General features: G+C 36.1%; 1 protein-coding gene across 3 annotated transcripts in view; it reads left to right on the forward strand.

Moving 5' to 3' along the window:
* cdkal1 (CDK5 regulatory subunit associated protein 1-like 1) overlaps positions 1–27,980 on the forward strand; it is a 209,019-nt gene that overhangs the window by 15,018 nt on the left and 166,021 nt on the right. For all 3 annotated transcript variants that reach the window (XM_081597191.1, XM_081597190.1, XM_081597192.1), the window contains exon 4: positions 14,280–14,364. In XM_081597191.1, the coding sequence (XP_081453317.1) occupies positions 14,280–14,364 (85 nt within the window). The remainder of the gene's footprint in view (positions 1–14,279; positions 14,365–27,980) is intronic.

The raw sequence follows: 27,980 nt of genomic DNA on the forward strand, positions 1-27,980 counted from the left end.
TAATTATTAGGCTTTTGTGTTAAGCACAAAACAAGTTGTCTTAGATGTCAAGGCTGCATTTGGACTGACTACATGTAATACATGTAAAGGGATGCAAGCTATTTCTATGCAGTGACTGTTACTGGCTGCATACGTTGAGCAATCCTCATCTTATCACCTGCTGACATTCACATTTCTTAAACTGTTCCACTCAATGCACATCACCAACAGCCTGTGGCGCTTTATTTGTAAGTAAAATCAGAAGGAAGATGTTCTGTATCTTTTTGAAGAATTTATTTCAGATGCGACAGTTCTGCAGGGTAAAAACTGGATAATTGGATTTTAATTAAAAACATTTATTGATTACATTGGAACCACAGGTGGAGACTGAAGGATCGCAAGGTCTATATTGCTGTTACTGGACTGTGAAGGTGATGGATGTGTTTATAAGAGAGACTTTCAGCTAAAAAAAAAAAAAACATAAGTGGTGTATTTAGCTTAGCTTTAATTATCACATCTCCATGTCATCACATTTAGATCAATGTTTTATGAGCAGGGCAGAGCATTTTCTTTATTTCTCAGAATATCATGTAAACAAGTTTTTCTCTGGCTTTTCTGATGCGTTTCTGCTTGTCTTTGTTGAGCTTTCTAAAATAGCGGCTTCTTGTCATTCCTAGTTCTTATCCCGAGTTTCTGTTACAGGGTTATTTTCTCTCTTTTTGGTTTCTCCGCTCTGACTTAATTCTTTCAATTACGCTTAGTTTGAATTTAAATTTAACAGTTTGCTTTTGCAATTCTAGTCTTTTCTCATTGTCACTTGGTTTCTGTGTTGGTCATTGATTGAGCTTGTTTAAGGCTGTGAAATAACTTTTTCCCCCTCACTGCTGTCTTCAATCTATGCTGTGTTATCTCTATTTCTTCTTCCGTTGATGATCATTACGGAGTGATTCTGAAAAACATGAGCATGAGCATGAGTTGGCTTCAAATCTAACACACGTGAGCACCGTCTGACTGCTAAGGCAACAGAACAACCTTTCTCTGTATTGCAAGAAATAAGGACTCTACGTCGCTTTTATTTGCATATAATTTGCATATGAACCCCAATTGACTGTTTTTGTAATGCCAAGAGGCTAAATTCAGTATTTATTACCCAGGCCATAAAACTACTTTTCACTTTTCTGCTGGCAATTTGCATCTAATTTGCATGTCCCTATAGCTTGGTTCTGGGAATAAGGGGCCAGATGACCTAAATTGTTTCAATTTCATGTAGAAATAAAAACACAGAGGAAGGTCTAATTATTACTATTAATCAAATTAAGACAGTTCATGTGGAGCGTAAATATGTGAATGTCTTTTCTGCATTAGCAAGCTGAGGCAATGCGTGTGCTATATAAGCTGCATGAAAGCTCCCCAATGAGTTTTTTTATTATTATTTAGTAAAACATTTTTACTGTATTTTAACTATTATCCAGTTTTAATGAAACCAACTGAGGGTTTGTTTTTTAATTTTAAGTTTTATGATATTCATATCCATTTTACAGTGTTTTGGTAACAACCAAAGTTTCTGCTTTGTTGGGTGTTATTAATGAGTGACCCTTGCTAATGTTCTGAGGGAATCTCTAAAGAAAACTGAACTTGCTTCCATTGAGTGTTTTTTTTTTTATGTCACAGACCGTTGCATGTTTTAATTGTTACACCAGAATGTGCAAACTTTTTGTTTGTTCACTGTGACAGAGGATAATTCTAACTAAAACAATCACAGCAATAGCCTGTGAGTGTTGAAGGATTTTGCAGGAACTTTGAATGAGTAATATTTATTTAGTCTTGACATTACTTTTAAAGAAGATGGACATGATTAATAAAGACAAAGTGGAATGTTTTTCAAAGAAGATCATGAAATGGCGATCTAATTTACTTCAAAAGCTACAAAAGGATTCAATTTAAATTCACCATTATGTTTTCACATTGCTTGAAAAACCTGTGGATAATGAAACCAGACTGGTTTTGAAACAGGATCAAGGTTTATATTTGGTACTTAAATGTCCAGAATGTTAAGAAAATCATGAAATTTTAGTGTGAAAAAAATGCTACGTTTTTAAAAATGTGTAGAAACCCCAGTGTTCATTCCTATCGCTATATCTGAACATAATCCTAGACCGCAGATCATTGATCTCTGTCCAATGAATAGCTATAAAATATCACTTGCCCGCCCCCTCATAGCTAAACAACTGAACATGTCTGTGCTTTTTCTGTATTGACTATTTAAGTAGTGCTCCTTTTAGCTACCACCTCAGTTTCTTTTTCTAAGGCTAAAGCCACAGCTGCCACAGTTCAGATTCAGCATTGAACTTTGTTTTATTTCCTTTTCAAAGGACAGGTGAGCTTTTACATACAGGTGGCTCCTACTGTTCTTCTTTTCTTTAGCTTGCTCTGTCTTTGTTTCTCTTGCAGGTGACAAGCGGGAGAAACGAACTCTACCACTCACGCACACGCACACATGCATGCACACACACATGCACACGCATAGATCTTTCTTGATTTTCTACCGCAATATTTTGTGCACAGAACAGTTTGAGGTACTGTTGGTTCTGTCATGCCTGTATGTACATTTCTTAAAACCCTCCTTAAAGTTACTCCCACAGTGTTTCACATCAAGGGTCAAACATCCTATTTAATATTAACTGCCGTCTCCTTGAGTAAACAGCAAATATAATCACATTTGTAATGGTACAGAAATATTGTGTCAATATTTGCCCACTCTGTTATTGTGAAATGGGGAACTGACTGTGGTTACAGTGGCGTGTATGATTTTGACGGTTGGCTTGAAGGCTTGAACACATCTTTTCTTCTGCCTCCAGCCACAGATGTACTGGTAAAACTTTGAAATTTCAATAAGAAGTTTGGGAAATTGTTTCAAAAATACAATTATGATAATTCTTAAACTTTAAGTAAACACTAATAAAGCTATCAGCCAGTGGCTCTTAAAACAAGCTACATAAGGTGGGTCAGATTTTAAAGTAAAGTAAATTAATAGAAATATTCCCTAAATTGGACAATGATGAGTGTTTGTATTCTTTACTAAATAATCAAGCAAAAAATATATATTTTTTTTATATTTCTAAAATCCAAACATTTAGCTGAAAGGTGGGCCACCTTTCATTTAAAATGGAGTATTTAGAAGGTGCTCTTAGAGCAAGTTCGCCTGTACCGGCATTCATATGAGCACTCTGATGGCTCATTTTCTGGGAACGCTACACAGGTTGCAGGGCGGTTGAGTAAAGCTCACAATATACGGTACGTGAGAAAATTCTGAACCAATCAGAGGTTTATGGTTAACATCTGATCTTAGGGATTTGTAAAGATTGAACTCGTCAGGAAGGATTTTATTTGATTTTCCTTTTTATAACTAACAAACCCTCTTCCTAATATTTCTGTATTTTTATGTTGTGAGTAAATACAACCTCCTATCATTTGTGAGTGCATTTGGAGCTCTTAGCATGACATAGAATATGTAGACCTTTAGCTTAACCCTGAGATGTCAAGAATGACTGGGTTTTCCAAAGCAATCATGTTCTACAAGAGGCAGCTTTAAAGCTCAAGAGGATAAGGTAGACCAACTTTATTATTAGCCTTACTAGTATTTGCTGAAATTGACTGTGTCTTGTCTTTAAGGCAAAAAACAAATTCTGGTAAAAGTTATTTAGAAAACATTTAAAGCTACAAAACAGGGAAGCAGCAAACTGAGCAGTATCTGTTGTTGCCTGAATTATGAGCAGAAATGCCTCCTCATAAAAACTATTAATTTCTTACACTGGTTGGGTGTATCCTCACTCATACTTAAAGCAATTAGCTTTAACTTTCCTGCTCTAACTTTATCTTCACCAAAGAGTGTGTTAGTTGGCACAACCTTGGTAATTCTCAGCTATGCTGTGTTCACTGATTGTAAAAGGATCCGACTTTTGAGTTTCCAACTGGATAATCATCGGTCAGGCCTTGTCAAGCTGAATATTGTCAAATTCTGGTCATCAGCCAGTTTGGTGATGCATGCACAATTATTACTAACAAATTTGATAATTACACCCAAGACCTAATTGCACAGTTCCTTAAATATTGAATGTTAGTTTTAGGAGACAGACAACAAATCAGCATTTGGTTATGTTTTTGCTATTTGATAATCATGAATTACAGCTTGAAATAAAATGTTAATAAATTATCACACTCACTAGAAATATACATTGCAAGATGTGTTTTTTTTTTTTTTTGGGAGCAGAAATGACAATTTGAAACTTCTTCAATTTGGAAGAAGGCTCTTTATCTGTCCAGCTATTGCATCTCCACCACCCGGGAACTAGAAAGTGAATCCGTGTGTCATGTCTCACTCTGAGGTGTGTTTTTTAACGTGAAATCCCTGGTATATTACTCTGTCAGTCAGTAACCTTCTTGCTCCTACTTTCTCCCAGACACTCTGACTTCAGTGCCCTTGACTCTAATAATCCCTTTCTCACTGTGTGAAATATCTTTTCATGTCTGCACTGATGATCATAATGGTTTTCTGTCTGAGCTGCAGACTAGTGATTGGCCCCAATTATCGCATGAACCTGAGGCTTCAAATCATCTTCTCTTTGCAAGGTGAGACATGTAATGGCAAAAGGCCTGGTTTCCATCCCGTGCCTTTATGCAGCTCAATAAATCACATTTAATGTCCATTTAAGATCTTACTGACTCGACTGCCAGATGTTTATCATTACTTACCTCTGTTGTACATGTCGCCCCAGAAGGCCTCCCGTCTTCTTTGGCAGTGACGGCTTTGAAGCTTTATCGCTCAAACTTAATCGAGTTTTTCTTTTTTTTACACGTTTAATGCAGAGTGCCCAGTTCCACACCCACTTCAATTACGGCGCTTCCGGCTTTAAATGTAATATATTGACCACTTCAGGTGGAGTATAAACACAGATCAAAATCAGCAATTGTGTGTGTGATAGGTTATTTGTGCTTCAGTTTTATTGATTCCCTCTAGTTGTAGTGTAGCTTTCGAAAAGTATGTGGACTCGGGTGCATCCACTGTGACTTTGTGATCAAATGTAGAAGATACAGATTGACTCCAGCCTCTTGCCTCATGGAAACAAGACCCTGCCATACAATTAGCACCTTTCTTGACTTGCAGCATTCATCATTCCTGCTCCACTTTCAGCTGAACCTGGCTGCTATTTTTCACTAAAATACCCACACTTAATCTTCTAATACCGTCTCTTTTCACCGTCTTCATGTTGCCACATTTCGCTCCGTTTCTTCTGCATATTTTAGGTTTTCTCGTCCTCATTTTCTTCAGCCCATCTGTCTTAAGTCATTAGATTCTTTATTCATCTCTTGATTCTTTCCCTCCCTCTCAGCCCACCATCCTTTTAGCTGCTGTCTCTTACAGCTTCTATCTGTCAAACTGACTCTAACTCTCTAACAGCAAAGTACTCAGAGTTGTTAAGGACAGTGGAAGAATCCCAAGTGAATAGATCTTTCGGAGATGTTGTCAAACTGTTGACGTGAGTGCTATCGTGGACCCCTGCTGTGCTTAACTCCGTGTACCCTCCCTCCTTCCCAAAGCACACTGATGCGCACACTTATACCCAGCTCGATACGCCTTCGGAGTAGAGATGATGGATAATATGCATGGTATCATCACTTTGAATTTCAGACGGTTTCCTCTTGTGGATTGTGATTCTGTTTAGAATACATTGTGGTACATATGGTTTGTATGTATGAGTGGAAAATGCAGATCTAAGAAACAACAACCCAATCAGAAATGTCTTTCTCTTTCTCTTATAAGCCTGTTCAAATAAACTAATCATTTTCAAAAGCCAAGGAAAAATACAACCATGTACACCTTTCTTCCTGTCATGAACTTATTTTTTCAATATTTTTTAAGATTCTATTGTTATATATTGCAGTGTTCTAGGTGAGTGCAGTTAGTTATTTGTATTTTTTTTCCAACTACTTATGCCTTGGACACCGTTTCATTGAGGTATCCTTTTGTTGTAATGAAAACTTTTGAATTTTAATACCCCTTTTAGACTATTGTTTCAAATTCCCAATTCCATAAGGAACATTCCTTTGTTGTCTTATCTATGCATTTCATACTGTAGCAGATGCAATTAGATTAACATAAACCTGGCATCCATGGATGTTTTAGGATTTGCCTTCAAATTCTGCAAAATGAGCGCCTTGGTTCTTATTTACTTTCTACACTCGCACCACTCCTAGAATCAATGTAATAGCAAATAATATACTGTAGCAAAAGTTTTGAAAACATGACACTATATATGTGCGTTATGTAAGCTGTATGTTGGTTTTTCACCAACTAAGAGTTGCCACATCTCAATGCCAACTTAACTAGGATGGGGGAAAGAACACATTTTCATGTCCAGTCTTTCCTTTTTATCCATATAAAAATGCTTTAAAAACAAATGCATGGGATAGTAATGTTTAAGAGTTGGGATTAAATACATTGATTTTCTTTTTTTAAAGATTTGATATAAAATGCCATCCTCATTTGTCCTCACAACTTCTATTGGGAAATATGTCTAAATTGACATTTTTCTGCTTTTTGTTGATGGTGATTACAAAAACTGTCTTCATATGCCTACTTTGTAGTAAGCATTCGGTTCTGATTGACAGGTTGCAACATATTGTTGGTAGCTGTGTGTTTGTGTGTGTGTTTGTGTTAAGTCAGCCGGCATCTCTCTAATGACAGTTGATTGCATTATCATCCACGGCTGAGTGGTTGCTCACACAGCTAGACGGATAGACCAACTGCCAAACCCCAAGGCCCCCGAGTGTGTGTTTTTCCGTGTGTCTGTGTGCGCGCGCTTGTCTTCATCTTAATGTGAATGTGACCGTGTGCTTGTGCAAGTCTTTTCTTGTAAAATGTGATTGGAGGTGAAAATCGCAAGTCCACTATGACCCATTTACAATTCGCCACGTCACTGATGCAAATGCAACAATACACACATGTGCACACTCACTCACGTTTAGTTTTCCCCCAAGGAAAAGGAACCTTTTAGACTGAAGTATTGTCTGTTGGGACTCTGGCTTGTCCTAACCAGAAATTCAAAGGTTGCTTCGCCGAAGACACCCATTCTCACGCACATGCTGTGGAAATATAAACATGCATATGAGGAACTGTAGCTGTAACAACACTGGAGTACAGCTGGTTTTAGGCCACAGATTATCAATTTTACTGCATGTTGTCATTGATGTCTTTAACCATCATGGATGCATTATGTTTGAAGCTAAACACATGTAACGGATTAGTAAAAAGCAACCTCAAGAAAACCTTCCTTTTTACACATTATGCTTCTCTTCTTGTTGATTACTGTTATAATTTGGCTTAAGGGCATTACATACTCTAGAGAAAATTTTGTCAATGTAGTAAAGAACAAGAGTAAAGTTCTTCCTCACCAGGACCCTTTTTGCTTTAGAAGAGGTCAAGTGAAGAAATCGTAGAAGGTTGTCATTTGTTTCTCACACTGCAGCATTTATAATAGTTTAAAAAAAAGAGTCCATAAAATATATAAATAATAAAAAAAGAATGAACGCTTATGATAGCAATGCTAAAAAAATATTTTCAATGCTGATATTTCATTGTTCTCAAGGAGAAACTGATGCGGGGTGGTCAAAGCTTCGCAAAAAGTGCAGATAATCAATTTGACAAAAATGTTGAAAACAATTTATGACTAGCAGCAACACTTACTTAAAAATACACTGAGAATTTATAATTAAATACAGATGGCTTTTAGACTTTATACCATCACGGCTTAATCATTTGTCTTACCCTCTTGATTTTGAACAATTCTTTTTCTCCAATGAACCATAAATCAAACATTACACACACAAAACACTTTTTATAAACCTACACAATCAAGCTGCTATATGAACTTGGGCTAAAATGTTTTAATCTATGTTGTTGAGTTATTGTCATCAGAAAACAAATTGCTGCGGACTATTAAAATTCTAGAGAGATACAGTCGTGACAGTGAGCTCAGTTTTTGAGATGTACAACAGTGGCGAGTGGGTCACTGCCCTACCCTGCCCTCCAGTCCACCTGTCCTCCCAGGCTGTAGTCCTGGCACTCAGCTGTCTGGTCAGCCTATCAGCCATACATCCCTTATTGGCTCAGTCAAGTGTGTCTATTCACCCCAAAGCCACCCCTTGCCCTTACTTGCTTCCCCCAATAAACCAAGAGAGTAGTATTTCCCAAGGTCATTGTGTTCTCTCTGGGTGTGTGTATGAGAGTTGAGCGATTTTAGGGGGCAGTGGAGAAGGAATGATGGTGTGTTTGAAATGTGTGGGATGGATGGAGCGTGGAGGACAAAAATAACAAGAAGGAAGACTGTGTGTGTCTGTGAGGGGGTAATTGGGGGTGTGTGTGTGTGTGTGTGTGGGATCGGTTGGAAAGTGGGTCATGGTGTGATTTGTGAAGCACCAGGAGCATCATATTGACCCCGAGGGCAACTGTCTGCTTCTCTTCTCTCTTACTTGGAAACCCGTAGACGCACACCAACTCCAATGTGTTTTGCTGTTGAATATCATTTACCACAACTGAAGAGCAGAGAATCAGAGACGCTACAGATCTGCTTCTTCAGTATAGAAATGTGATGGTTGTTATATTTTATTTATATAAAAACGACTGAATCTGCTGAAAGCCAGTGGAGATGATCACTGTCAGAAATTCATCCATATTGCCCCTCATACTTCAGGTAATCCTTTCATTCAGTCAGATGTTTGATATATTTTGCACTGTATATGTAGCTGACAAGGGCATTTTGGGAGACCGCTTGAAAACCTGTCAAATAATCTCCCTGAAATGAAAAAATATGATCTTCTAACCATCATTAGTGAAACTGGGGTTATTTCTGGTGCATATCCATCACAGTGAGGGGAATTAAAGGGATCTTCATGAAAACTTCATGGTGCTTGGACAGCAAAGAGTCTGGAGGTTTTTCACCTACATAAATATACATAATCTGACTACAGTGAGATTCACTGAACTGCCTGAAATCAAAAGATGGATTATCTATAATGAGCACAGATTTGAGAGGTAAAATGCTTGGCTTGTGGACAGTAAACAGATGTGTTTTTAGTTTTTCATCAAACCTGTATAGTGACTTGGCAGGCAAATGTAGAGTTGAAACTACGGTCAAATTATTAAAAAAAAAAAATCAAAATGGATGTTACAACTATACCATATAAAACGATTTTAACATGAGCCTGAAAATGTATAAACTGTTTTATTTTGATAATGCATTTTTCTTATTTGGCCCTGAACAAACAAACTTGATACAATAAATTTGGTTAAATTAACAAATCCAGATCATGTGGTAATCATGTGGTTTAACTTTTGCCTATCAGTTTGTTTGTACTTGGGTATATTCCTTAATCATAGAGATAGTAAAAAAAAAAAAAGCTTAAATCTCAGGTATCATTTAAATAATTGTGTTTTCTATTGATTTTTTTTGTGTGTGTTCGCACGTACGGTTAGGAAAGTCGACTCAGTTTAGATTATGAATCATGATAAATCACAAACTCTGATTGACCAGAGTAACTTCTGCTACGACTCGAATATCGGAGTTGTACATTTTGGTATAGCATTTACAAATTAAAGTTTAGACAATATTAAGCGTCCAGTTACGTAAGGTTTGTTGGTGCAGTGGATTTGGTCAATGATGAAACTGAGGTTTGAAAGCAATCGCAGGCATGCTACTTTTACTGCATTTTCACACAAGAATGCATGTCAAGTTTGATGTTAGTGGTGCAATATTTCAGATATTGCTGCCCACATTTCTGGTTTAAAATGGATATTATGAAAATAAATTCTGACTCATGAGAGGAGGAAGTTCTTTCAGGGAGGAAGTTTAGTCAAGTTTTATCTTGAAACCAAATCTAACTTGCCTGCTTAACACACAAAATCCTGTAACCAAAGTAACACTAAATGTTTTTTGTATTCTGTTTGCATGCAGACATTTTAAAATTTGGTTTGATATATAAAGTTGTTTTAGGTCTGGGATATGCCATTTATATTTCTAATAAAACATGTGTTGGGAGATTCTGCAAATAAATCATACTTTTCTGTTTAGTGGTGGACAGCAGTAAATAACAGCTGACTTTAGTTCACAGGTTAGTGTTTTCATCTGTGATTTGGCACATATGCATGTATATTTTTCATCTCTGACCCTGCAGCTGAAACTGAACTTTGATTCCCTGTGCAATGCTGCCAACACCTGTGGGTAAATTGACATCCACACATGCAAATGCAGCAAAAGAAACTAGAAAAGCATTATGTTGCAGTTTGTGAGAAAAGAAAGATCTAATTGAATATAGTCATGATCATAGAACCATTTATTTTGGTTTAAAAACTAAACTTTTATTTCCAGTGACAGTGGGGTACTGTTTCTCATGCTTTGTTTCTACTCATTTAGCTATACTCTGCATCCATGGATTTAGTTTTCTCATTTTCCTTCCCATATAGTTATTCTTTATTCCATTTATTTTTCAATGTTTAGCCATGACTCTTCAGTCCTTACTAAAACCCCTCCAGCTTTGTTCATGATTCCATCATTCTTATTTTTTTGAGTGCACCTGCTCCCAAAACTCCTTTGCTTTTTTGACTCATCTCCATAGCGAGTAGTGAGATAGGAATGTGTTATGTATGATTCTGTGTACACGTAAACCCAAACACACATGCACACTCAAATACTGACCACAGGTGCTGCAATCCCAACATGTCTGTCTCAGATAATTCAGTCATGACCTCACCATGAAGTTTTACCTGGGGAGATTTTTTCCCAATAGACTGTCTGTAGGTCTACAAATGTGAAGTATTTCAATGCATAAACTCAGGAACAGATTGAGACAAAGACATACACACACAGCAGCAGTATGTGTGTGTCTTATATGAGGGTCAACAGTTTGGCATAGGATGCTTTCTTTAATTTCTATTCAGGATCAAAACCAAAAAAGTTCACTCCTTGTCTTTTGAAGGAAAATTAATAAATTAGCAGAAGCACTAAAACTGCTGCTACTGCAATTTTGTCCAACAGTGAAAGGACCTGTTAAAAATACAAAATCATATTTGCCAAAGATTTCTTTTTATTTCTATATTAAATTTTTTCTGTACTAGCACGTTTGTACACACTGTAATGCAGAGTTCAGAAGTAGGTATAACACCACACCCTGCTGGAGAGTCTGTTTACAAAAGATGCATGCAGATGGTTATTCATATCTTTACCCTCTGGCCTCAGTTTCATCAGATAGGTCAACAGTTTTTGTTCACATTTAGTTCTAGTGAACTCTCACAGCCTTGTCTAATCCATGACAGGCAAAAAATAAACAAATTACTTTTAGACAATTGGCTGCACGTCGATGCTCATTCAAATTTTATGCAAATAAGAGATTCCCAAAATTTTCCAACAGTCCATCATGATTTCATGTCATGGAAACTTTTTGCTGCGTTGGTGAAAGCTGTTTTCCCACACTGAGATTAAAGATGTAATGATAGCAGCCAAATGCATTTCATTGTAGCATCTTGCCAAAAGGAAAAATATTAGTTGTTTTTTTTTTGTTCAATTGAAAGGCAGTTTTATTTGCCGACTTAATCTTGAGATTTATCCATACTACCTTATAAGGGTTTGTTAGGCAGGGATCTAAGCTTGTTTGAGGCTGAAATAACGATATTGCTCAAGTCAAATTCCATTTCCTGGACTTCCTCAGCCTTCAACCTAAGGTCACATGTGGTTTTGGTTGAAATATTTTACACAGCGGATACGTTGTTAGGTTACATCAAGTCTTTTTGCATTTACCGAGAATACCCAGCAGTATACATATAAATAGATCCCTAGCCTGTGGGACAAAAGTTATTATTTTTACTTTTTTAATGCTTATTGAGGGAGATATTTATTCAAATACAATGTCGGGGTACTTTTGAAATCACAGTGCTTTTTGTAACCTTACAGAAATAAAATGCATGCATTGGTGGGTGCATTGTCCACTGCCAAATAGCCTTAACTTTTCTGATCTGCCCCTCAATAAAAAAATTAAAATGTAGCATACTGATATTCTCACAAGGATCATGGAAAACATAGGTGTAGTGTTAAACCTTTCGCAGGAGCAGTGCAACAGGATTTTGTCAAGGCATAATATGTGTAACTCCACTAAGCCGTTTTTCTGAGTTCAGGTTTTAATCTATGAATACATAATTTGTGCTGAGTGTGTGTGTACATTAGAGCTATGCAGATGTTTTTTGTTCCTGGTTCTTTATGTGACTGTGTGTTATGTTCACTTTAAACTGGTCTTGAAAACTGCCCTGGGGTGAAGAGGAAACGGCAGCCACACAGCTGAGACTCCTCCCTGTGCTGTTTTGTGTTTGTTTTATTGCTTTATAACAACAACAAAAATGTATAAGCCTTATTTGCCAGTTTCATGTATTCAATTTTTTTTCCTTCTGATGATCAGTGACTCATTTTCTCATACAATATTTCTTGGGTTTATATTCCCCTTTGCTTTGTTTTACATGAGACAGTTCCACATCACACAACCACACAAACAAGCTAACACAAGTCCGCGCTCATATCAGTGTTAGTTGTTGTAAAGTTTGAGATTAGCAATACTGGGCTTTTTGTCAAGGTAAAGTAATCTGAAGCACCATCTAATTTCCTATGAGCATGTAACTTAATTTGGTGAAGTCATTGGATATGAAGGAATGTGCCTTGAATTGCCTTGAATTGACACTTTAGATGTTTGCTTGAGACTTATTTTATGGTAAAGAAGGAACTTGACAGAACTGACTAATAAAGGCATTATGTTTTGATGACTAATAATACTGTGAGAAATTGTTAAAATATGTTTGGCAGTATTTTGGGTCCTGTAGGTTAACAGGAGACTCCTCCCAGGTTAATGTATTACTACTCATCTAATGTTATTGCTGTTATACTTGTGCACATTTATTTTTATGAGACATTTTTTGAAGTTGCTCCTTTTTTAACTGCTCTATAAATATACCAAGGGGTCAATAATGTTCCTGCTATCCAATTCAAATCATTTGTGGGACAGATTTGTTGTTAGTTTTTCCTCTTCATTCCTGGATTTGTCTTGTGTATCAAACTAAACCTGCAGGTGCACCTATGTGTGGTAATTTTTTTTTTTTCCATTTAATTTTGAAGACGATAAAATAGATTCCTTCTTTATAACTGGAAAAAAGCAAAAACATTTTTCTTTTATCTTTACATGTTTTGTTAGACTAGATATGGTACCACTGCGGTCCACTCAGTCTGAAAAGTTTTTAATTATTATTATTTTTATTATTCTTTCAAGTAACAGTAGTAGTTCCTCCACTGGAGTTTTCTGTTTGACAGTTGATCTTTTTTTCATAGAAAAACACAGCTAGTGTGTATCGGATGAACAAGTGCCGAGAATACAATATGTTTGGACCATCATTTGCTTTGCTGCAACAGGAAAACTGATTCCATGTGAAATGAAACGAGCGGGGCTCTAGTTTGCAACTTGTGTGTTGTGGTGTAATTTGGCTCTCTAGCAGTTGTGCTTTACACCTTCAACAACTCAGAACAACAAACAACAACAACAGGTTTGTAGGACGTTGGCTCAAATATCTCTGCAGCTCTACTTTCAAATTACTATGACATCTAGATCAGGGGTTTGTGATGGTCACTCCAAAGCATTGAATTTGTTGTACTTGAGCTACTTGGTAATGAATTTAAATTCTTCTTTTCTGTTTAGAGGAGCAATTTGTTCTCAAGAATGATGAACGTGACACCTTCAGGTGTTTGGAAATCATAACCAAGGATTAGTTTGTGTTTTAGAGGTCCACAATTCTCTTTATGATATACTGGCTGATTTATTTTTATAGTGTCGTGCAATAAAGTAGTGTTTCTTGCAATATCCAGCGGTGTTCCTCTTTTACCTCAGATGCACATCATGAACTTATCAGAATCATATAAAGCCGTGACATCATCATCATCTGGAAAGGAAAAGTTTATTATGATAAATGTGAAGATAATCAACCTGCTTTTTAAACAGTGTATGTCAATATCTTATTTCAGTTGTTATATTCTCAGCTTGGAAGTTGACCTAGCAAAAATATCTTTTTTTTTCCATCCCTTTTGCCACAGATGAGCGTACCTCACAAAGTTCCTTATGTTTAGGAAACAATGTGCCTTGTTGAATCCCATGTTTGTGTTATAGTCTCTGCTGTTTCTGTGTTCTTACCAAAAATAAACTAAACTTTGTCTCTACAGAGGACCCAGCAGAAGCAGACTTGTGGTTGCTGAACAGCTGCACAGTGAAAAACCCTGCAGAGGACCACTTCAGAAATTCAATCAAGTACGTCAGTGAAAAAACAACACGCTAACTAAGGTTCAGTCCAGCCTGTTCTTGAGGTTAGGAATCAGATGGTCATTTAGAAACCATTAATTACATTCAGGTTTTGGGTTCTGAAACTAGAGCTTCCCTGTTCATTCTCCACTGTATGGCAGGAAATTACACTGTGCATGATGAGGTCATTTAACTTTATTTGATATTATGAGCTGACATGACTCAGAAATGATTTTTTTTGGAACATAGCTGCAAGAAATGCTGAACTGAACCAGAGTAAATACATTAGTTGGACCCAGTAGTAAAGATCAAATCTTCAGACTAATTGAAAGAACACAATTTGGATCACAAAAAAATAATTTTGACATTTCAGTGTTTGACTCCAGCTTTCCCCTAGAAGTAGCCACAGTTCTTTTCTGATACTTGTTTTCATGCAGAAGCTCATCTTAATTTCTGTGTTTTAGACCTTTTGTGTTTGAGATTCCACCCACTTATTTTTTCCCAGAAGTTGTGGACACAGAGAGAAAATGAGAAATGCATACGCTCTTATAAAAGCACTGGGAAATGAAATTAGAAACTACTTTGGTAACTTTGCAAGGAGCGCACACACCTGGTAAAAATGTAGTCATGTTTGACACTGAGCCTCTTGATTTATTTATTTTCCCAAAGTAACATTGCAATATTTGTTGCTGGGTTCTCCAGGTCCTCTCGGACTACAAATGTCATCAGCGAAGAATAAAAATCAAGATGAAACATGTTGCTTACAAATGTGTTTAGCGTTAAAAAAATATTTCTTATCCCTCCATGTTCCAAAAAGAGAAAATATGACTCTCTCTTTGTTTGGAGACCAATTTGTAAAAATGAGAACCAGTTCACCAGAATCATGATCCTAGTTGTCCAACATTCAACTCTGTTGTCCTCCACTACCAACCACATGCTGCAATGCAGCGTGCTGCATAACTAATTCTGCATTATCAGAACAACATAGATAAAGAGAAGAGAGGATAGTGGCTTTACAACATATTGATTAATATACTTCATTTTTTAAATATTCAATTATTCAATTTGCAATATTTAAATGCAGTTAGTCCTAAAATATTTGTTATAGTCAGTAGTATTTTTCATTGGTGTCATCATGATCTAATGGACAAGATGTCAGTGTTTTAGCTTTTTCACAAGGTTAAATGACTAGCATGTATTGTAGGTTTGGAGTAATAAAAATTAAGTTATTTTTCATTGGGCCAAATTATCATTTTAAAGAAGAACATTTTTACTTCACAGTGCAATATGCCTTGATGCTCACTGCTCCCCCCCTCCCCTCTTCTGTCAAACTATTTCTTCTGCAAAGAGTCAATTAGAAAAAAAACAAAATAATAACACACTCCAAGACTTTGAAAATGTCCCCTTCAATGGCGCCTGACTTGTTTTTTTTTTTGTGTTTTTTTTTGACAGGAAATCACCCAGCTGTAATGCTAATGCAATTAATGCTCTATTCACTAAGAAGACACACATACACCCCCCCCATACACATGCATATGGGAGGCATAAAGTTTTTCTGCCTTTCATTGCTCGCTCTTTTCTTGATTGAGAAACAAAATGAGGGGGTTCAAGATCAGAGAGAATCCAAATGCCCACTTGTCATTGTTCTTTTTTTTTTTTCCCCTTACATGCCTTTGTTTTTTCTAAGGCGGTGGCAGGGATGTAGGCTGCCTCGCGCTTAGTCACACGCTGGCCGTGATGCCTGCGCCTCCTGGTACCACAACCTTGTACTTCAAATTCACACATATTTTTACAGACCGGGTCAGAATTGAAATCCATCCAGAACATTAGGGGGTGAATAGCTTCTGCATGACTGAGTTCCCAGCTATACTACCACACATATGTTTTAAAAACGTTTTTTTTTCCCTCAACATTTGTAAAATAAATTTTGTCCACCACTGTGTTGGAAATTCTAATGAAGTCATTCCTGAAGAACATCAACCTTAACAACATGAAAGTGTTTTATTTGCTGAAGAGAGACATTGTGCATTAGTGAATATTTCGAAGAACACAACTTTAAGGCCCCCAATTACACATAAGGCTGTTGGCATATACTGAATAAAGTAAAATAACATTTTGCACTACTACCTGCATGGACTTGGTCTGTACCTGTTCTGAGAACTGATATTTCAAAATGGTTTTCTACAATACAAGTCAGATGAGTAAATATTTTTGAGTCGATATTGTGAGCTGAACCACTATCAGCAGAAGCAAAGTGTCATAGTTGCTCGGAAAATAATATGGACTATATTATTACATTTTACTTAAGATTCTGGTGTTTCAACCATCCTTTATCTCCAAAATTATACATTTATGTACAAAACATAATTTAAGTGGACCATGACATTGTTGTTTACAATATTATCTGCATATTCCATCTAAACGGTATGCCCACAAACTGAGTAAAAAAAAAAAAAAAAAACACCTCTCCAAAGTGTTTTTCTCCCCAATTTTAATTTTTTTGCCCTTGTGGCTGAAAACAGGTGCAATCAAAGCAGAACATGTTCATTTGGCAGAAATATCCGTGTTAAAGTGGACAGAACCTGAGTTGTCAGGTGGATAGTTGCCAAGCCAGCGTGTGTAAAGGTTTTTAGAACATTTGTATGTCTTCACGAGAAGACTATTTGTATGCATGAGGTTTCTTTGGTGTCGATGCTGCATTTGTGTATGTGCAGGCGATGATGTGTTTGTGTATTGTGCATATGCAAATATCACATTCCAATTATACGCACACCAGTACCTATCCATATAAACCCATTTAGATTGATCTGTAGTGAGTTGGGCAGTGTTGCTCAAGAATATGGTTTGTTTAAATTGATGAAGTGAAAAATTCAGGCTTAATATCAAAACTCAGAACTTGGTAATTGCTGCCTGTTTTCTTTGGTGCCAACTTTTTAAGGGGAAGTTTCTGTTTTAGTCATCATGCAAGGTTACATCGGGACTTTAAGATATTCACTTCTGCTTGTTGCTCAGTCAACTGGCAGATATTTTTTTACATCTGGAATTTATTAAACACCACAAAGCGCCGAGGACTACCTGAATGCTAAAAAGTCAATTAGAATGAGTATTTAAATATGCATGTGTGTGTGTTTTTAGATGCCAAAATCTATAGTGTAATTCAATGTCAGAGACCTCAAATCAATAAATGCTGAATGCATTAAAAACAGTTGCTCAACAGCATGCGATTAAGCCTCTCTGTGTTGCTGTGCATGTGTGTATGTGTTGAATTTCTCCACTTGGCTGTTTCTACTAATTTGTATGATCAAGGGAATGTGTGCTAAATGAATAAGTTCCTAACTCAGCTCTGTACGTCTGTTTTCAAAATACACCAATTCCCATGTTGTATTTACATTCATTTCAATATAGTTTTAATATTCATGAACCAACCATAAGAAAGAAAAATCATTAATGGTAATTGAAAGGGGACTCGGGGTGTACAGAATGAACTCTTAGAAGAAGTCTTGTGCTTATGCTGTGCATTTCTAACTGATGTGTAGGCTGGATAGTGAATATGCATGAATGTCCCTAGCTAGCAGGACAGTTTTCCTCAGTGTTATCTTTTTATGCCCTTGATTTTGTTGACCATATGTTGCCAAAAATAAATTTAAAAACAGAGCATAGTTATCTGCTTGTGTCTCAACCAAATATTTCATTTTAAGAGGAAAATGTGGCAGCAAAAGGGATTATTTTGCTATGTAGAAGTTGAGTAAATTATACATTACATATTTTTATTATACTTCGAATGTTGCATTTCTTATGTTGAGCCACTCTCCATCCAGGAGATGTTCTCTAGGGAGAAAAAACTTTTTCCACAGTCAGTAAAGATTTAGGCAGGCATGTCATCTGTTAATGGCGTTTCACTGTGTTTTGTTAAGTCCACAGTCAGTCATTTTTAGAGCACTTTATTCTTTGCTCTGCTGACAAACTTTACAAAGTTGCAGATTTTATTTTCCAGCAAGACTTGTGACCTTGCAAATACTGATGCTTTACGAGTATGGTGTCAAGTTAAGTTTTTGTATTCATATTTCAGCAACAAAGCAGTTCAAAGCAGTTCAAACACAATTTCAACATTTTTGCAGTTGGTTGAATTTTTAGGCAGACTTGTGACGACAGTGTTGCAGTAATCAATTTGACTGAAGATGAATGCATGGATGAGTTTCTCAAGATCTTGTTTTGACATTAATCTGTTAATCCTGGCAACGCCCTTTACATATAGATGGCAACTTTGTCTCTGTCTTTATGTGTGTTCACTCTACCCAGATTTCTGAAATTAACTTTTCAATGACTTTTTAATTCGTTGAATCACCTGCTTCTATAGTTCCTTGTGTACATTTATTTTTACTATGTAAAGACACAAATGTATGAATTTATGTTGAGTCACAATAAGTTGCTTTTTTTATTTTGTTAAAACCGACGTTTTAAAAGTAGGGAAGTACAGATTTGAATTTTGTGGCCAATTTTGGGCTCTTTAATGATTAAGTTGACATTTTAAAATGACATTTTCTACCTGGTGATGAGCTTTAACTACGATTTCCAAAATAATTTCAACACGTCCTAATCCTCATGCTTGGTGATATGCAGAGGTTAGAGGCTCAAAAGGGTAAAAATGAGTACATCAACTTATTCTTTGATGTACTCTTTTCAACTATTTTGTTATCTGCTTCCTTTTTTCTTGCTTTCCTGAGACATCAATGAACAAGACAAAACCCAACATGTTATAGGAAATAGTTTCTTTTTGAATAGGTTACATCTCTTTGCCTTTGACGTTCTCTGAAGTTGTAAACACTTCACCTGAAAATAGGTAACGATTAGATGGCTTGACTTTATACAAGATTGCACACTGAAGGGTGCCTTTGGTTGCTGGTATTCACTGGTAGAAAATATATTTGACTGTAGAGTTTCTGACCTTCAGCTTAAACTGAGAAGGGCCTAATTAAAGTCAGCAACTGATTCTTCTGTGCATTTCTAAAGACAGTAAGATGTCTACTTATGTAAAATAATCTATTTTAAAAAAACTGGTATTCATTTGCTTTAAATTAAATGCTGACCAACAGTAAAATATCCACTGACACTGGGATTATGCCATTCCGTTCACACCAAGTGTTTCTCGTACAAATTATTAAAAGATAAAAGCCCAAGCTGTGCCACAGTTTTACTTAGTCTCCTGCCCTTGATTTGAACCTTTAAGTGAACTGAAAACATTTAGTATTAGTTCTGCACTCTGTCACAAGTCTTTAAAAATGACACATTGCTTCAGTAATGAACTGTGTAGTGACCCCAGAAAACTATAAATGTCACTCTCCAACATTGAGATATATTCAGAAATATACAAAATGTTGACATTGCTGAACAGTCACTAAAACGCTATTATTTAAGTGCCTATAATATAAGGAGTTGCTACAAGCCTCAGTGTTTTGTTTTAAATGAACTGATGCATGGAAGTGAGTGACATTAAGGCCAAAGCTGTTTGCTTTTCATCAACTTGACATCGAGGTATAAACAATCAGAAATCTGCAGTGACCTTTTGAGTTGTTTACTTGGGGCAGTTGTTTTATGTCCATGCTCCAATACGGCAGACACCAGACATTGGTTTGCATCTGACTGGAGACACACACATTTACACACACACAAGCACACGCATACACACTTTGCACTTGATGCCTGGGGCTGGTTCTGGTACAACCCAGGGATTGGCATTTAATCTGTTAGTTCTACAGGGCATTAGCCTACATTTTCGGGTATGCAGACGCAAAAAATAGTCTTGGGGATAGAGAGAGAGACTGACAGCTACATAGGGGGAAAAAGCATGGTGAAAGACGGGAGTATGTTGCTTAATTCAGACGTCCTGTGTTTGTAACACTGAGCCCAGGGCAGTCTGAGAATTACACCAAGAACTAGGTTGACCAGATTATGACCTTGCTATAATATTTTCTTTTGAAGTGCACATTTCATGGGTTTCAGGCTAAAAATAGTGTTTTTTTAAAAAAGTAAAATGTCTAAAAGAGCCAAAAACATGCCTATATTTGACTTGAACTTAAACAAGTAATTTAGTGCAACATGTATGAAGGAAAATATTCGCCACCAGTTTAAAAGCACAATCTGATAAAAACCTGTCAAAGCCCCCTCAGCTTTTCCCTCAATTGACCACAAGCTCAAAACAAATAGATATTCCTTTTATTTGTTCATCTGGTTGAGTGGTGATGTGTGGATGAGTGGCCCTTTAAGTTAATGGGTTCATAATTGCAGCCTGTCACATTGTATCCGTCCTTAAAAGGTCCTCCTGAACGGCAATCAAAAAACTTCTCAACTTTCACCAGTTCCTCCAGCAGAGCTTAGTACGCATGGCTTTTCCCTGTTGCCCAGCTGTGGTTTTACACCTCTTGAGGCCAACATGATACAAGGATTGAAGATCTTTTTTAACAGTTGAGTCTTATGTGCAGATAATTGCAAATGTTCTAAAATCAGGGCATACTGGCCTGAAATAAGAGCTGTAACTGCTTGGTGTGTGCAATATTAATGATGTCAAAGAGGCAGTTGTAACGTGCCTGCAGTACTTTAAGTGTTTCAAAAATGTGCCATGAGTGACTGTCTCAGAGTGTATCTGTGATAATTTATGTGACAAAAAGGTGTGTGTGTTGTAGGCGGGAGGTTATGGAGAACAGGATGGTGACTAGCGCAGCAGGGCAGGTGTTCAAGATTGAGATGCAATGTCAGCTGCTGTCTGCAATGAGAAAATGAATTATCTTTAAGTGGATGCTCCCAGCATGCGGCTGACAGGATGGTATTTTTATTTGGCCTGTAATTATTTATTTGTTTTTGGAGAAATGTAACATTGATGAGTGATCTTGAAACAGTTATTTTGTCTGATTAATCTGCAGTGAGGCTTTGTAAAGGTCATTTTAGAGAGGTCAGAGGTCATCCTAAAGACTCTGGAGGTGATGCTTACTGCGGTAGGTGATTGATCACCTGGCTGTTTCTCTGTGGTGATTTTTTAGTTCTTATATTATGAGATTTTTCTGTTGAAATTAGTTCTGTGTAGAGATGCTTGTAGTTATTTCTGGTCTAGCTGTTTTAGTCTTGTATTTTTCATTATACTAAAGCATTTTTTTTCATTATGTACTTTAGAGAACACTCCACATGCCAACTGTTATTGCTTTTTCCATCCATTAAATTTATTTTTGACTGAATTCAAATAATTCAAAACTGCATTATACAGATAACAGCTGTGACCTTTAGGGCTAATGGCTGAAGGTGCTTTTATTTTTCAAAATGTTTCCCATGATAACTGTGTGTGTGGCTGCTTGTTTGTGTGACCATCATATTCAGGCATGTAGATTTCATCCTCCATGGACATTTGCCACTGCCTATGTGACAGGCTTGAAATAAAGAGAGATTCAGCAAACATATTACTGATTTAAAGTTAGAAATTTCCACCTCACCTAACTTTATGTACACCTGTTTCGCTCAAATTGAGCAATGTGATAAAATGAATAAACTACCTGAAGAAAACCATGTTTAAAAAAAGGTGACTTACCTCGTATATGCCATTTCAGTCTTCCTAGTTTAAATGGGTGTCCTGGAAATGAACCAAGCATCCAAGGGGTTTATCGTTTTTCTCCCCACTGCATCAGTTTTAGCGGATGACAAAATTAGCAGCAATTGTGTCTTTATTGGACTTATTTTTTTTAACCCGCTTTCCTAAACATATTTCATCATGCTAAAATATTTGTATCCATTGCACCGTAATATCAAAATAAACACAGGAGAGGAAGGCAGTTAAATGCTCTGGATATTATTTTGGTTTGTCATCATGTTAGTGGCTGAATATAATTGCTCTCAATAATTTTTAAAAATATTTTAATTGTAGATAAATGAGAATCATACTTAACAATAAAGTGTAAATTCAAGTTGACAGTTGTGATTTAAGTTTAAAAAAAAGAATGAAAAAAAAGCCTGTCTCAAACATTATAGGTGCTTTTTAAAGTCTCTGTGCCAAGCATTAAATGATGGTTTGCTTATTCAAAGTTACTCCATTTGACATTTTCACCACCATGTTTTTGCTATAGATTTATATTTGTTAATACTCACTGAAAGGAAGCATACCAAGAAATTCAGTGAGAGTAGAATAACTTTTTAAGCTTTTCTAATATTTAAGAACACAGCAAATTGCAAAGCACGCAATTTAATTTTTAACGTGGCTGAACAATGTATTGGAAATGTCTCATTATCCCAATGTCTATGTACACATTGTGTATGTCACAAGGATTGCCTGCACTGCAAGAAGTGTTAGCTAAGTTTTTAAGTAACTTGTTTTCATGTTCTGGATGCATGTGATGTACTTGGTAACACCTGCACAATGCAGCATAAAAAGCTTTGCATGATGCAGAGGAGGTTAGTTTGTCAAGTCATTTAACAACGAGCTACGTTGTTTCAATGCCAAAGCAGCAAATGCCTGCCACAAGTAACTTTTTAATAAAACCTAGTTGAGATGGAAACATCAAATTTTTTTCATCCAGTAGCTGGAACTTATTATCTTAGATATATAATTGCTGTGAATCCAAAGCAGAAAGATGACACTTTTTGTTTTTGTCGCAAGTCCTATCACTATCACAACATTCACTAATATTATCACAAATCTCACATTCTCGTAATATTTGTGTGTCCCCACAGCTTTGAAAAGTTTAATGCTATGGCAATTGACATGTGAATATACCCACACACATCCTCTGAATCAGGGTAATACTGTTACTCTATAGCTTCAACATGAAGCAATTTTGTTCATAACTAATGACCTTGATGCCTCAGTAATTCTATAGCAATAAAGTGTGTTTAATTAAATTTCCAGTTAAATAGATAACATGCAAGAGAAGAAGACAAATGGCGGTAGAGTAGCGAAGGAGAAAATGGGAAGAGATGGATTAAAAAGGTGGGCAAAATTTAAGAGTATCTTTACAAAAAGGAAGCTGTTTTACTTCAAATTAAATGAGTTGACCCGCCAGAGCCACTTTGATTTCAATTTAATTAACTTTGGTTTTAGTGACATGTTCACTCTTTGGGAGTGCTGAACTGAATGAGGTATTAAGAAGACCAAAGAAGAGAGAAATGCCTCTCAGATGCTCATATAGTGTTTGCTTCTTTTTCTGCAGGTATTTTTTAACAAGGCTACACCTTTTTTGTTTAATTTTTCATGCCTTTTTTTTGTGTAATATAATCTCTGTTGTAGGCCACTGATAGGAACCGTTTTTGTTTCCCTGATAATTCTCATTAAATCCTGCAAAATTAATTTGAGGGAAATCATTTAAAAGTGATGTAACACAAATATCAAGACAATTATGCCACATAATCAAAACCCAATCTTTAAAAATACTTACACATTTAAAGAGGAATGACAAAAAATGTGTCAGGAGCTAGTGATTAAAAATATTGGAAAGGAAACATTTCTTAAATTACTCATGTAGACCAAAACACTCCAGTGGCTGATTCATTTAGAATTTAAGCCTGAACTACACTGTGAAAAGCATGTGTTGTCCAACTCTTTAATATCCTCAAAGAAATCATAGTAAAAACAAAAAAGTGTTCAACCTGATAATTATGAAAATACAATTTAATAAATTGTTGTCTTTATTTAAATATATTTTTGTTCAAATCTGTCCCAGTTTTTCCCTTAGTTTTGGTGGTTTGTTTTGGTAATGTTAACTTGTCAGTAGTCCTGAGAATACAAGCCAAGTGATTAAAAATCACACACACAAAAATCACAACAGCTGCTGAATTAGTGCTGCTGCAACACAGTCATAACTCCTACTTACTCTATTTTCTTCCAGTATTTATCCACATTTTATCCAAATCATATTTGATAGATCTGAAAGTATCTTCAGCAAAAGAGCTCTGTAAAAATTAATTCTTTTATTCCACGTCGTAGAAACACTAGGCTCACATGTAGCTAAATGGCTCGCGTTTGTAATTTTAAACTAGTGATGTAAAGGCTTTATCTAGAATTCACTGCAATCTTAATTGGGCAAGGACAGAGAATCTCATCATTGCCTCATTAGGGTTTTAGGTGTAAAAGAAGAGGAACACAATGATAGAAAACTTCAAAAGAGGAGGGAATTGTGCTTATATTTTGTTGTTGTTGTTGCATGACAGCTTTGTTGGATGAGCTGCTTAAAATTTGTGAATGTACCTTTGATCACAGGTTCATTAAAATGTTAAAAAGAAAAACAAATGACTTACACTGGCTTGCTTCATTTCAGTTCTATCAATATTTATGAATTGTCAAAGTAAAATATCAACCTAATCTTTGTATTGGGATTTTTTTAAATTCAAATTTTATTTGTTTTTTCATCTGTGAGCACACCTTTAGAAAATATAAGCTTGTTACTAAACACTGAAACCGAGAGGGAGAAAAAAATGCCCAGCTTGTTCCCAGGGAAGTGTTGATTTGGTCTGAATGTGGAGAAATGTCTTTTGAAACATTGACTCATCTGACAGATGGTACATGGAGAGGACTGCTCTGACCCTTTGTTTACCTGTACTGACAAAACACAGGTAAACCACAACACCTGCTGCTTCGCTTCTCTCTCATTATCCCCACACTGAGTTGCTGTCAAACTGCCTCAGGAACATAACTGAATCTTTATTTTGGCTTTAATTATGCTTCTTACAGTATTACGCTTGGTATTTTTCTAAAAGGCCAGGCCAGGTTGTTGTTCTACAGAAGGTTCTTGGACCTGAGCTACTCAGCTTACAAGTGTTTGATGCGTTTGTTCAGTTTATAGTGAGTCAAATACACCTAGCTCACTTAAAAGCGTTTCTTTTTATACACAAATCTAATAAGTAAACATACGAAAGTGCAAATGTAAAACTCTAGGAGACAAAAGGGTAATGGTGGGTCAGAGAAGCACCTGTAAGCTTTTGACATTCTCCCTGTGGTCTTGTTTTAAGTTGAAGATTTCCAAAGCTGACATTTGCTGGTGTTGGCTAAACAAGCAGTGACCCGGAAAGTCCTGAGCCACTTAGATACTATATACTCACTGCAGATTATAAGTGATGACATGCATGCCCTCTGCAATAGTGTCCTTTCACTGTGCACTGTTGGGGGGTGAAAAGTGACAGCATAATTTGTTGAGAAACTTTTCAGTTCTACTTTCATAATAGTTGAAATGCTGTTTTTCAACATATCTGTCACACCATTGTCACTTCAAGATTCAATAAGTTAAAGCATAGAGACGTGATTGATATAAATTAAGTCATGAAAGATGACAGTGAGATCTTTGACCTTTAAAGGTTTGCCTCTGAATCCTCAAGGGAGGCTGTAGAAGAGAAAGGGATATGAAATGTGACAGTATTACTCGGTGTTCCTCAGCTGAGAAACTTAAAGAAAAATTGAGAAACTTTTACAGCCTGGGAAGAATGACAGCATGACCATCTTCCTTAGGCTTCTGCAGTCTTTACTATTATGTAAACAAAGTATATGCAGTGTTTTTATCAGACAAACTGTTCAGTACACACATCACAAATTAAGTCATTGTAAGGTGATGTTAAACAGAGACGGGCTTTTAATGTTTTATAAACACAAATCTGAAAAGTGTGGTTTTCATATGCATTAAACCACTTCTATATTTTTTACTCTGAAATTAAATTTGAAATGAAATGCCTTTTAAAATCCCATCGTTGGCAAATTATTTATTAATACTGAATGCTCAGGCCTAATTAACAACCTGTTCAAGTATATGCCAAGATAAAACTGATGAATGCAAGTCCACACTTTGACTAGGACACTTCTAAACCTCTGGATTTGCTTTAATCTTTGTCCGGCAAGATGACGAGTAGAACCGTCATCTGAAGCAGCAAAAAGTCCCAAATCATCCCACCAGTATAATCATGTTTGACTGTTTTTTTTTTTTCTGAGATGTCTGACTTTATGATTCAGTCAAGGTTTTTTATTTCTGTATTTATTTATGTTTAAAGATTGTCATACAACATAGAAGCTGTGGAAATTTTACAACAGCAATAAAGAACAGCATTCAAGAAAATAACCAGACTTTAGTCTTTATTCATTTATTTATAGTCACTTATACAGTAATTCTTTATTTTTTTTCTATTTGTACTTATGCACACATACAATATGAACAAAAATAAATAGTATTTCCAGCCATTAAAAAGAGTGTAGTCAAAATTCTATTGTTACAGCCTACTTTGACAGCAGGAGAGTATAAAAACGAACCAAAATCAAAAGGATGAAATTAAATAGAATTAAGCGAACTTTGTGAATTAGATTCCCATATTAAGTGTTAGACAACAGACGTTTTCTCTCCAAGCAGGATTCTTTCTTTCATTTCCATTTAATCCTCATTAATCAACTAATCTGCATCACTTTTGCTTTAGTTTATAGCAACTTTTCAAGAAGTAAACGTTTTCATGGCTTTATTGATGACTGCTTTGCTGCTTTAAGTGGCGTAATTATTCGGCCTTTCTGTTATTTTGATTGCTGCTGGGTTGCTGATTGTTTGAATGATTCCAGGTCATTGAGCATGTGAAATTGCAATTCTCCGAGAGAGGTCTTGTAATAATTTATGACCTTGAAACCAACCTTGATTGTTTACGCTTGGGCTAATTTTGTCTGAATGCATTCAGCCAAGAGTGGCCTTTCACCTGAGTCATTATAACAAAGACTTACCCCTTGTCTGATCTTTGGATTCAAATAATTACACAGAGATGGCACTCATACAGAATAGTGCAGCTTCACACAGACAGTGGAGACCAGATGAACATAACCTTCTCCCCAATGTCTTGGCAATAAAGCAAACTAAACTTTTCTCTTTTTACTTGAGATAGAATCACCAAAATTTCAGTTTCAAGATGGTACTTTCTGCTAACGTTGACCTGCCTCGTGTGCTTTTTATCTCCTACGGTGCAGATTATGAACATATCATTGATTAGCAGCAAATAGTGCAGGACCACTACAGAAAATAACCAACATCAAGAAATGAAAGCACAGCCTTTGTGGTATGATCAGAGTTTCTGATTGATCGGGCTGAACAGTATCTCTACCCTCAGATTCAATCGTGTGCAGAACCTTTCTGTGTATGAAATGAAAGATGTTGCAATAGCGCTGGAAGTTTGTGACCTTGTACAAAATGAGGGAGTAATCTTTTAGTTGGTAACATTCCTCTAATCTTTCTTTGTGTTGCCTCACTACCTCCATTGGCAGAACATTATTAAATGATATACTCAGGAATGTATGTAGGAATGTTGTTCTTCAATAGGCTAAAGTTTGTTGGGTTTTATGACATTTTTTCTTATACTTTGATTTCTACAAAAAAGAGAAAAAACATTCTTGCTCTGAGATTCACCCAGCACATTTCTGTAAAATATTTTCATTCACATGATCCGTTTTTATGCCTTGGCAACAATTGATCAGACACTAGAGGTATAATACTGAAACTTTCAATACTTACCAGTAAACATGGGGTACGTTCCAGGAGTAATTAATAAAATAGGCATGTGATTTAAATTCTGGAATAAAATACCCAAATGCACGATCTCTGTGGATTTGTGTAGATATCTTTGTTTATCGTCTGAAATAT

This window comes from Poecilia reticulata, chromosome 16 (assembly GCF_904066995.2).
Source record: "Poecilia reticulata chromosome 16, P_reticulata-male-v2, whole genome shotgun sequence".
Taxonomy (NCBI): domain Eukaryota; kingdom Metazoa; phylum Chordata; class Actinopteri; order Cyprinodontiformes; family Poeciliidae; genus Poecilia; species Poecilia reticulata.